Raw genomic sequence first — 11,673 nt, forward strand, 5'->3', positions numbered from 1 at the left:
CTCCCTTATCTTAACTCATTTGCACTCACTGTACATAGACTTTTTCATTTCTTTTTATACTGTATTATTGACTGTATGTTTTGTTTATTCCATGTGTAACTCTGTGTTGTTGTATGTGTCGAACTGCTATGCTTTATCTTGGCCAGGTCGCAGTTGTAAATGAGAACTTGTTCTCAACTAGCCTACCTGGTTAAATAAAGGGTTAGGGTTATATATATATATAAATACCTGGTTAAATAAAGGGTTAGGGTTATATATATATATATATATATATATATATATATATATAAATACCTGGTTAAATAAAGGTGAAATAAAAAATTATAATAATTGTTTTTACAAAAACAAAAAGAAAGAAGAAACATATCTGATATAGACTATAGCCTAGACCTCCTCTAAGAAACATATCTGATATAGACTATAGCCAAGACCTACTCTAAGAAACATATCTGATATAGACTATAGCCTAGACCTCCTCTAAGAAACATATCTGATGTAGACTATAGCCTAGACCTACTCTAAGAAACATATCTGATATAGACTATAGCCTAGACCTACTCTAAGAAACATATCTGATATAGACTATAGCCTAGACCTCCTCTAAGAAACATATCTGATATAGACTATAGCCTAGACCTACTCTAAGAAACGTATCTGATATGACCTATAGCCTAGACCTCCTCTAAGAAACATATCTGATATAGACTATAGCCTAGACCTCCTCTAAGAAACGTATCTGATATAGCCTATAGCCTAGACCTACTCTAAGAAACATATCTGATATAGACTATAGCCTAGACCTCCTCTAAGAAACATATCTGATATAGACTATAGCCTAGACCTACTCTAAGAAACGTATCTGATATGACCTATAGCCTAGACCTCCTCTAAGAAACATATCTGATATAGCCTATAGCCTAGACCTCCTCTAAGAAACGTATCTGATATAGACTATAGCCTAGACCTACTCTAAGAAACATATCTGATATAGCCTATAGACTAGACCTCCTCGTATCTGATATAGCCTATAGCCTAGACCTACTCTAAGAAACATATCTGATATAGACTATAGCCTAGACCTACTATAAGAAACATATCTGATATAGCCTAGACCTCCTCTAAGAAACATATCTGATATAGACTATAGCCGAGACCTACTCTAAGAAACATATCTGATATAGACTATAGCCTAGACCTACTCTAAGAAACATATCTGATATAGACTATAGCCTAGACCTACTCTAAGAAACATATCTGATATAGACTATAGCCTAGACCTCCTCTAAGAAACGTATCTGATATAGACTATAGCCTAGACCTCCTCTAAGAAACGTATCTGATATAGACTATAGCCTAGACCTACTCTAAGAAACATATCTGATATAGACTATAGCCTAGACCTACTCTAAGAAACATATCTGATATAGACTATAGCCTAGACCTACTCTAAGAAACATATCTGATATAGCCTAGACCTCCTCTAAGAAACATATCTGATATAGACTATAGCCGAGACCTACTCTAAGAAACATATCTGATATAGACTATAGCCTAGACCTACTCTAAGAAACATATCTGATATAGCCTAGACCTCCTCTAAGAAACATATCTGATATAGACTATAGCCTAGACCTCCTCTAAGAAACGTATCTGATATGACCCATAGCCTAGACCTCCTCTAAGAAACGTATCTGATATAGACTATAGCCTAGACCTACTCTAAGAAACATATCTGATATAGCCTAGACCTCCTCTAAGAAACGTATCTGATATAGACTATAGCCTAGACCTACTCTAAGAAACGTATCTGATATAGACTATAGCCTAGACCTCCTCTAAGAAACATATCTGATATAGCCTATAGCCTAGACCTCCTCTAAGAAACGTATCTGATATAGACTATAGCCTAGACCTCCTCTAAGAAACGTATCTGATATAGACTATAGCCTAGACCTACTCTAAGAAACGTATCTGATATAGACTATAGCCTAGACCTACTCTAAGAAACATATCTGATATAGACTATAGCCTAGACCTACTCTAAGAAACGTATCTGATATAGACTATAGCCTAGACCTACTCTAAGAAACGTATCTGATATAGCCTATAGACTAGACCTACTCTAAGAAACGTATCTGATATAGACTATAGCCTAGACCTCCTCTAAGAAACATATCTGATATAGACTATAGACTAGACCTCCTCTAAGAAACGTATCTGATATAGACTATAGCCTAGACCTCCTCTAAGAAACATATCTGATATAGACTATAGCCTAGGCCTTCTCAAATATGCCCTGGTCTAAAGTAGTGCACTACATAGGGAATAGGGTACAATTAGGTCCTGGTCTAAAGTAGTGCACTACATAGGGAATAGGGTTCCATTTGGAACGAATAATTACATTACTGGCCTGGGAGAAAACATGGAGAACCCTGAACTCACCATGTTACCAATCTGTCACCAATCACTCTGCTGATCCATCAGAAACCAATAAATATCTCCAGGTCTGTTGAACAGTGATTTTCATTGTAACTGGGGTCATACTGACACACACACACACACACACACACACACACACACACACACACACACACACACACACACACACACACACACACACACACTGTCTGCAGTGATTGTCATTATAATGTAATGTATTTATGTATTTATTTTCTATTGTACAGAGTTGTCTACTGTTGTCTGTCGCCCCCCAGTGGTTCTTTGTTGTAAGAATGAACTTATTTCCTTCCCAAATGGGACCCTATTATAGTGCACTATAAAGGGAATAGGGGGCCATTAGGGATCTAACTGGAATATGTTGTTGCTCTACGTCCTAATGATTAGCTCTGGTCCAGGGTGTGACGTGCATCTTGATGGAGCTGAACCGTCTTGATGGATATAACACCCTGGACCAGAGCTACCTAACATTACACAGCTGGATAATAAGTCCTGTTATCTGATATTCTGAATAAAGTTGTATTTTATAGTTGTTAAACTGAGTTAAAAGGAGAAACCCGCACACTGCTCTTGCTGGTATCACTGCTCTTTATTCAGCTTTCCGTATCGACCTCAAGGCCTTCGTCAGAGCTTTGTGAGTGTTAGTCGTTTCCACCCTTATGGAGACATGACATCGAATGGGGTTGGAGTCGAGGGGAAATAAACACGTGTTACCAAATATAACAATGTGCATTTATAAGTATTATAATAAAGTGAGTGTGCTGCCATTCTGTTACAAGGTAACATGTTGTTTTATTACAATGGTTCAAATGGATTTTAATTGTGTTCCATGGTGTTATTCGCCCCCTAGTGGAGTTTTCTGGTACTTAGAAAGACGACGCAAACAGGAAGAATAGAATTCGTTCTGCACGCAAAGAAGCAGCTAAAAACAACGCTACGGTGCAGGTTTTTCAGTTATTTCTTGTCACGCTTCAGCCTTGGAAATATTTGTTTGTAAGTTCGATTCAAGCATTTAGCTAGTGATGATAATCTTGTTATTGATAGAGTTGCTTACATATCAATGTTGGTTGCATTTACTCACAAATTGCAATGCCTTTATTGTATGTCGTTATCTGTATTACTTTGCTCGTGCGTCATGCAAACGAATGGTAAAATATACAATACTGTGGTTTTGTTACTGTTTCTAGTGTAATATGCTTTGTTATTCTACATAGATGGTTGTACATTATTAGAGTAATGCAAGGAGCCAATTACCATATGAGTAACAATTAGCTATATGGTTTGGCATCATGCCAGATGCATGGTACCTTAGCGCGTGCTTTGTATTTATGCAACTTCAAATGATTAATGTACAGCTACAGTATGTCGGTGTGAATTGAATAGTAAAGTATATTCTTTCATGTATTTTGCAGTTTCACAACATAAACGTTAAATATATTCATTCAAGAAAAGTCACGATTTGGGAGTTTTATTGAAGACTTAGTTGTTGGCTATCTGTCTAGTTTTGCATGGGAATGCAACTCAAGGGCAGAATGTGTACATAACACGTATTAAATTAGGCTACTGCCTTAATCAATAATCGTCTTCCTCACACACACACTCACACTTAAACAAAATACAATCATTTATTTGGCAGATTAATTTATTCATGTTTCACAATTGGAAATTCCCATATAAAGACAGACATCACCATTCCTACCAAGGATAGTGTGAGTGAACTTCGGGAGAAGGTGACATGGGGTGGGGGAGGGAACTGTAGCAACACTATGAGCTGGTGGCTGGGCGCCGCGGGCGGTGTAGTGACCGAACAGGGGCGGCGGAGGGCGGCAGACAATTGTCAAAATATCGTCTCAAATCCAGGTGCTGCCATAGGCGACGGTCTAATGGGAGGGCTGGCCCTGATCCCGTCTGTAAACCCACAATGAGGACATCAAGTAAGTTTTCATAAATCATTGGGTTCCGTTCAAGAAGAAACGTCAGAGTTGTCTGAAGTGGAGGCATTAATTCATGTTCACATTTAACAACCCACCCAGTATTGTACTCCTGATAGCCCTCAGACCCGTCTGGATCTTGACACTCTGAACACGCGTTCTGCATCATATCTCTCACACCAGATAAGATATGTTTGTATTTTGTACATTATAAAAGGGTATTTTCTTTTTGTTTGCTGCAAAAACTGAAAAACCTGCTTGGAAGGAAATACTGCTGTGAAACCTACAGGAGCCGTATCTTAATTTGATCATCCTGTTGTTGTAGGAATTTTCCTGCACAGAATGAAATGCTAATTGTAATGTATTCCAAGTTAAAAAGGCTAAAAACAACATAACAATTTCCTGTTGCTGCAGGATAATTTCTGTTGTGTGAAACTGTCTCAAATGAATATGACATATCTCTCTCTCTCTGCCTCCATCTCTCTATATCTGTCTCCACCTCTCTCTCTCTTTGCTTCTCTGTCTCTCTGACTCTAACTCTCTGCCTCACTCTCTCTCTCTCTTTGCCTCTAACTCTGCCTCACTCTCTCTCTACCTCCTTTGCTCTCTGCCTCACTCTCTCTCTCTCTATTTATCTCTGCCTCTCTCTCTATTTATCTCTGCCTCTCTCTTTATCTCTGCCTCTCTCTCTCTCTATTTATCTCTGCCTCTCTCTCTATTTATCTCTGCCTCCCTCCCTCTCTGCCTCCCTCTCTCTATCTATCTATCTATCTATCTATCTATCTCTCTCTCTCTCTCTCGCTCTCGCTCTCGCTCTCTCGCTCTCTCGCTCGCTCTCTCGCTCGCTCTCTCTCTCGCTCTCTCTCTCGCTCGCTCTCTCTCTCTCGTCCAAGGTCTTTTTTTCTATACACTACTAAAGTGACACGTAATTTTCCAGGAAATAGCCTTGTAGTTTTTCTGAATAGTCTTCAATGGGTAAAAAGGCATCGCAATGGTCTTCAAGCTAAATAATCCATAAAAGGAATCTAGGCAGAGTTAAATTCATCCAAAACAAAATAAGTATTATATATATATATAATATATTTATCAATCAATCAATAAATCAATTGAAACCTGTCCTGTCCACAGAGGTCATGGATTAGAGGTTTGAAAACTGAAACAAGGCTGACCCCTGCTGGTGAGATGATTTGAGAACACTGCTTGAAAATCCTTTTTTAAATCATTTAACCTTTATTTAACTTGGCAAGTCAGTAAAGAACAAATTCTTATTTCCAATGACGGCCTAACCCGGCCACACCTGGACGATGCTGGACCAATAGTGAGCCGCCCTATGGGTGATGTATGTTTAGAGACATGGTATCTTCTTGACCAGCTCCAGGTATGTTTAGAGACATGGTAGCTCCTTGACCAGCTCCAGGTATGTTTAGAGACATGGTAGCTTCTTGACCAGCTCCAGGTATGTTTAGAGACATGGTAGCTTCTTGACCAGCTCCAGGTATGTTTAGAGACATGGTAGCTTCTTGACCAGGTCCAGGTATGTTTAGAGACATGGTAGCTTCTTGACCAGCTCCAGGTATGTTTAGAGACATGGTAGCTTCTTGACCAGCTCCAGGTATGTTTAGAGACATGGTAGCTTCTTGACCAGCTCCAGGTATGTTTAGAGACATGGTAGCTAGCTGGTATGCTGGACTGGTTGGACACATAGTCATGGCAAAGTTTGAATGAATAACTGACAACTAAAATAATGCTCTCAATCATTTATATTTTTAGCTCAAATAATGTGGTTTAATGTTAAATTGGAACATTTTGGAGTCACTTGGTTACATTTAAACAGCATGAGAACAAAACACCAGACTCTCACAGGCTTCATTCATTATAGATGTTTATTCCTTCAGATGGGAAGAAGATGGATACATACAGTGATAGAATTACATTCAGAACATATAATAGTATCTCTATGGTAACAGTGATAGAATTACATTCAAAACATATAATAGTATCTCTATGGTAACAGTGATAGAATTACATTCAGAACATATAATATTATCTCCATGGTAACAGTGATAGAATTACATTCAGAACATATAATAGTATCTCCATGGTAACAGTGATAGAATTACATTCAGAACATATAATAGTATCTCTATGGTAACAGTGATAGAATTACATTCAGAACATATAACAGTATCTATGTTTATATTTGATAGAGTATAGACTTTAGATATATATATATATAGACATAGAAGAGATGGACAGAGAGGGAAGAGTATAGACTATAGATATATATAGACATAGAAGAGATGGATAGAGAGGGAAGAGTATAGACTATAGATATATATAGACATAGAAGAGATGGACAGAGAGGGAAGAGTATAGACTATAGATATATATAGACATAGAAGAGATGGATAGAGAGGGAAGAGTATAGATATAGATATATATATAGACATAGAAGAGATGGACAGAGAGGGAAGAGTATAGACTATAGATATATATAGACATAGAAGAGATGGACAGAGAGGGAAGAGTATAGACTATAGATATATATAGACATAGAAGAGAAAAATATTACAATTGAAGTGTACATATGTTGACATGTAACCATTACAACCCTCATTACCATTACAACCCTCATTACCATCACAACCCTCATTACCATTACAACCCTCATTACCATTACAACCCTCATTACCATTACAACCCTCATTACCATTACAACCCTCATTACCATTATAACCCTCATTACCATTATAACCCTCATTACCATTATAACCCTCATTACCATCACAACCCTCAATACCATTACAACCCTCATTACCATTACAACCCTCATTACCATTACAACCCTCACTACCATTACAACCCTCATTACCAATTTAACCCTGATAATCATTACTCTAACAGTAATGATAGTTTGTTGATATGGTGAGAGCATCTGTACCCAGATCATCCAAAGAACCTTCCAGAACTATTTCTCATGGAATTGTAAAGATTCCTCACTACGGAATAAATTCTTCCAACTAGGTTAGGAGGAAGTGGTAGGTTAAGTATATCTTGGACAATCTCCTGGGAACACCTTGACAGGACCATCTTTACCTTGGTAATGTTTGTTCAACATGTCTTCGAGTGCTCCCAAGGTTTCTGGGTTCAATATTTTCCCCTCGTCTTCCTTCTTGTTCCACCCCCAGTGTGCTTCAGCCATCCACTTTTTCTTCTTGTTGTTGTAACAGCAGTAGGCTGTCCACATGCGATCTGGGATGTTCACTCTGTTGTTCAGTGTGTTGCTCTTACTGGCCACTGCTCCAGTCACCACATAGGCTTTTATACCGTTGTTACTAATACAGTCCGACATCAGCTTTTCTCTGACATGTTCCTCCATTTTTCTCCAGCTGCCCCCGTTGAAGGTGCGGTCCTGGGGAACGATGTTGGTCAGGGTAAAGGTGGACTCCTGAGTATCAAGGCTACAAGCATGTGAACTTGGGAAGAGATGACCTCTGTTCACATCTTTAAAATCTGTTGGGTTTCTTCTTACGTCTTGAGCATAGTCGTTGTTCCCAGCCTGGTTGTTGTAAATGCCTCCTCCCATATTCTCCATGTTAGGGTTGTTGTTTTCCCCGTTGAGCTGCAGGAAACAACAGTCATTCATTCACAAGTGTTCTGTTCAATAAACCCTCCTCACAATCTAGACAATCAAGTCTCCCTCCATAGTGGTGGTTCTATATTCTGTAACAGAACTGTCTGTGATATACAGCAGTAAACAAATACACATGTTGTGTTACATGACAAAACATTAGTCCTACCTGGGGCTCCATCATCCAGCGTTCATCTGGTCTACCCGGTATACAACCAGTGAAGGTGTAGGCTGAGAACACAGGGATCTTGTTGGTCGTGTCGTACAGAGTTGCAAACCTGTAGGTGTTTTTGAACAACTGGCAGATCGGCTTGTAGCGGTTCTGGTCCTTGACTGTCCCATCAACCAAAATACCTGGGAGATTTGGAGTTGTCTCCATCAGGAAGAACGTCTTGCACTGTGGAACATCGCTGAACTTCTTCACTACATGAGAGAGAGCAGGAGGAAGGAGAGAGAGGAGGAGGAGAGTAGAGAGATGATTCAAAACCCCCATCATCACCTGAAGACTGTTCACCACAGAGACAAAGATGAAGTTACAGAGACCAGTTGGTAGACTGGAGACTGTTGAGCTGAATCAGGACAGACTGATTGAAATAGTTATAACAGAGACCAGTTGGTAGACTGGAGACTGTTGAGCTGAGTCAGGACAGACTGCTTTAAATAGTTATATCAGAGACCAGTTGGTAGACTGGAGACTGTTGAGCTGAGTCAGGACAGACTGCTTTAATAAATCCTCTTAAGGAGCCGCCCCTTTTTTTAAAATTTTTGCCTAAAATGACATACCCAAATCTAACTGCTTGTAACTCAGGCCCTGAAGCAAGGATATGAATATTCTTGGTACCATTTGAAAGTAAACACTTTGAAGTTTGTGGAAATGTGAACGGAATGTAGGAGAATATAACACATTAGATCTGGTAACAGATAATACAAATAAAAAAACAAACGCTCTTTTGTAAATAAATATGACATAACTACAGATCTATTCTATATAAACTGATATGACTATAGGTCTATTCTATATAAACTGACATAACTACAGATCTATTCTATATAAACTGATGTAACTACAGATCTATTCTATATAAACTGACATAACTACAGATCTATTCTATATAAACTGATATAACTACAGGTCTATTCTATATAAACTGATATAACTACAGGTCTATTCTATATAAACTGATATAACTACAGGTCTATTCTATATAAACTGATATAACTACAGATCTATTCTATATAAACTGATATGACTACAGATCTATTCTATATAAACTGATATAACTATAAACTGATATAACTATAGGTCTATTCTATATAAACTGATATAACTATAAACTGATATAACTATAAACTGATATAACTATAGGTCTATTCTATATAAACTGATATAACTACAGGTCTATTCTATATAAACTGATGTAACTACAGATCTATTCTATATAAACTGATATAACTATAGGTCTTTTCTATATAAACTGATATAACTACAGATCTATTCTATATAAACTGATATAACTATAGTTCTATTCTATATAAACTGATATAACTACAGGTCTATTCTATATAAACTGATATAACTACAGGTCTATTCTATATAAACTGATATAACTACAGATCTATTCTATATAAACTGATATAACTATAGGTCTATTCTATATAAACTGATATAACTATAGTTCTATTCTATATAAACTGATATAACTATAGGTCTATTCTATATAAACTGATATAACTATAGGTCTATTCTATATAAACTGATATAACTACAGATCTATTCTATATAAACTGATATAACTATAAACTGATATAACTATAGGTCTATTCTATATAAACTGATATAACTACAGGTCTATTCTATATAAACTGATATAACTACAGGTCTATTCTATATAAACTGATATAACTACAGATCTATTCTATATAAACTGATATAACTATAAACTGATATAACTATAGGTCTATTCTATATAAACTGATATAACTATAAACTGATATAACTACAGGTCTATTCTATATAAACTGATATAACTATAGGTCTTTTCTATATAAACTGATATAACTACAGATCTATTCTATATAAACTGATATAACTATAAACTGATATAACTATAGATCTATTCTATATAAACTGATATAACTACAGGTCTATTCTATATAAACTGATATAACTATAGTTCTATTCTATATAAACTGATATAACTACAGGTCTATTCTATATAAACTGATATAACTACAGATCTATTCTATATAAACTGATATAACTATAGGTCTATTCTATATAAACTGATGTAACTACAGATCTATTCTATATAAACTGATATAACTATAGGTCTTTTCTATATAAACTGATATAACTACAGATCTATTCTATATAAACTGATATAACTACAGGTCTATTCTATATAAACTGATATAACTACAGATCTATTCTATATAAACTGATATAACTACAGGTCTATTCTATATAAACTGATATAACTACAGGTCTATTCCATGGAAACTGATATAACTACAGGTCTATTCCATGGAAACTGCATGGTAATTGTAACGGTTTTCTTCGTGAGAAGGAGAGTCGGACCAAAATGCAGCGTGTAGATTGCGATCCATGTTTTAATGAACAAACGTTAAACACGAATCAGTACAAAAACAATAAACGTAACGAAAACCTAAACAGCCTATCTGGTGAAAACACATAGACAGGAACAATCACCCACAAACACACAGTGAAACCCAGGCTACCTAAATATGGTTCCCAATCAGAGACAATGACGAACACCTGCCTCTGATTGAGAACCATATCAGGCCGAACATAGAACTAGACAAACTAGACATGTAACATAGAATGCCCACTCAGATCACACCCTGACCAATCAAAACATAGAAAATACAAAGTAAACTATGGTCAGGGCGTGACAGTACCCCCCCCCCCAAGGTGCGGACTCCGGCCGCAAAACCTGAACCTATAGGGGAGGGTCTGGGTGGGCATCTGTCCGCGGTGGCGGCTCTGGCGCTGGACGTGGACCCCACTTTATGACAGTTTTAATCCCCCTCCTAAACGTCCCTAAATAGGTTACCCACCACAATGATAACATGGGACAGAGGGACAGCTCGGGACAGAGGTAACTCGGGACAGATGGGTAGCTCAGCACTGAGAGGAAGCTCAGCACTGAGAAGAAGCTCAGCACTGAGAGGAAGCCCAGGCAGGTAGTAGAAACTACCAGAACCTGGCTGGCTGGCGGTTTCAGCAGATCCTGGTCGACTAGCAGATCTGGAAGAATCTGGTCGACTGGCGGATCTGGGAGAATCTGGTCGACTGGCGGATCTGGGAGAATCTGGTCGACTGGCGGATCTGGGAGAATCTGGTCGACTGGCGGATCTGGGAGAATCTGATCGACTGGCGGATCTGGGAGAATCTGGTCGACTGGCAAATCTGGGAGAGTCTGGACGACTGGCAGATCTGGGAGAGTCTGGACGACTGGCAGATCTGGAAGAGTCTGGTCGACTGGCAGATCTGGAAGAGTCTGGTCTACTGGCAGATCTGGAAGAGTCTGGTCGACTGGCAGATCTGGAAGAGTCTGGTCGACTGGCAGATCTGGAAGAGTCTGGTCGACTGGCAGATCTGGAAGAGTCTGGTCGACTGGCAGATCTGGAAGA

General features: G+C 38.1%; 1 protein-coding gene and 1 long non-coding RNA gene across 3 annotated transcripts; both read right to left on the reverse strand.

Annotated features, from left to right (window-relative positions):
• Positions 1-1,317: 1,317 nt before the first annotated feature.
• On the reverse strand, positions 1,318-2,260 carry LOC118966171. Of its 2 annotated transcripts, none has more exons than XR_005053437.1 (3): positions 2,200-2,260; positions 1,592-1,714; positions 1,318-1,359 (listed from the first exon to the last, which is right to left on the reverse strand). It is a non-coding gene; the product is annotated as an uncharacterized LOC118966171 (long non-coding RNA). The 2 variants fall into 2 exon arrangements; XR_005053438.1 differs by lacking the exon at positions 1,318-1,359 and adding an exon at positions 1,523-1,557.
• A 4,571-nt stretch (positions 2,261-6,831) lies between these two features.
• LOC118965974 (endonuclease domain-containing 1 protein-like) lies at positions 6,832-8,707 on the reverse strand. Its single transcript, XM_036987132.1, has 2 exons — positions 8,189-8,707; positions 6,832-8,010 (listed from the first exon to the last, which is right to left on the reverse strand). Exons 1-2 carry the CDS (start codon positions 8,513-8,515, stop codon positions 7,432-7,434), a joined length of 906 nt encoding a protein of 301 aa, XP_036843027.1. The 5' UTR covers positions 8,516-8,707; the 3' UTR covers positions 6,832-7,431.
• Positions 8,708-11,673: the final 2,966 nt, after the last annotated feature.

This window comes from Oncorhynchus mykiss, chromosome 9 (genome assembly GCF_013265735.2).
Source record: "Oncorhynchus mykiss isolate Arlee chromosome 9, USDA_OmykA_1.1, whole genome shotgun sequence".
In the NCBI taxonomy this organism is placed as follows: domain Eukaryota; kingdom Metazoa; phylum Chordata; class Actinopteri; order Salmoniformes; family Salmonidae; genus Oncorhynchus; species Oncorhynchus mykiss.

Excerpts from the sequence above, each read along its gene's own strand:
- LOC118965974 (XM_036987132.1), bottom strand. The coding sequence starts at position 8,515 with ATGATGGGGGTTTTGAATCATCTCTCTACTCTCCTCCTCCTCTCTCTC. Across the intron at positions 8,011-8,188 it reads GCTGGATGATGGAGCCCCAG|CTCAACGGGGAAAACAACAA; the intron begins GTAGGACTAATG and ends TGTTTCCTGCAG.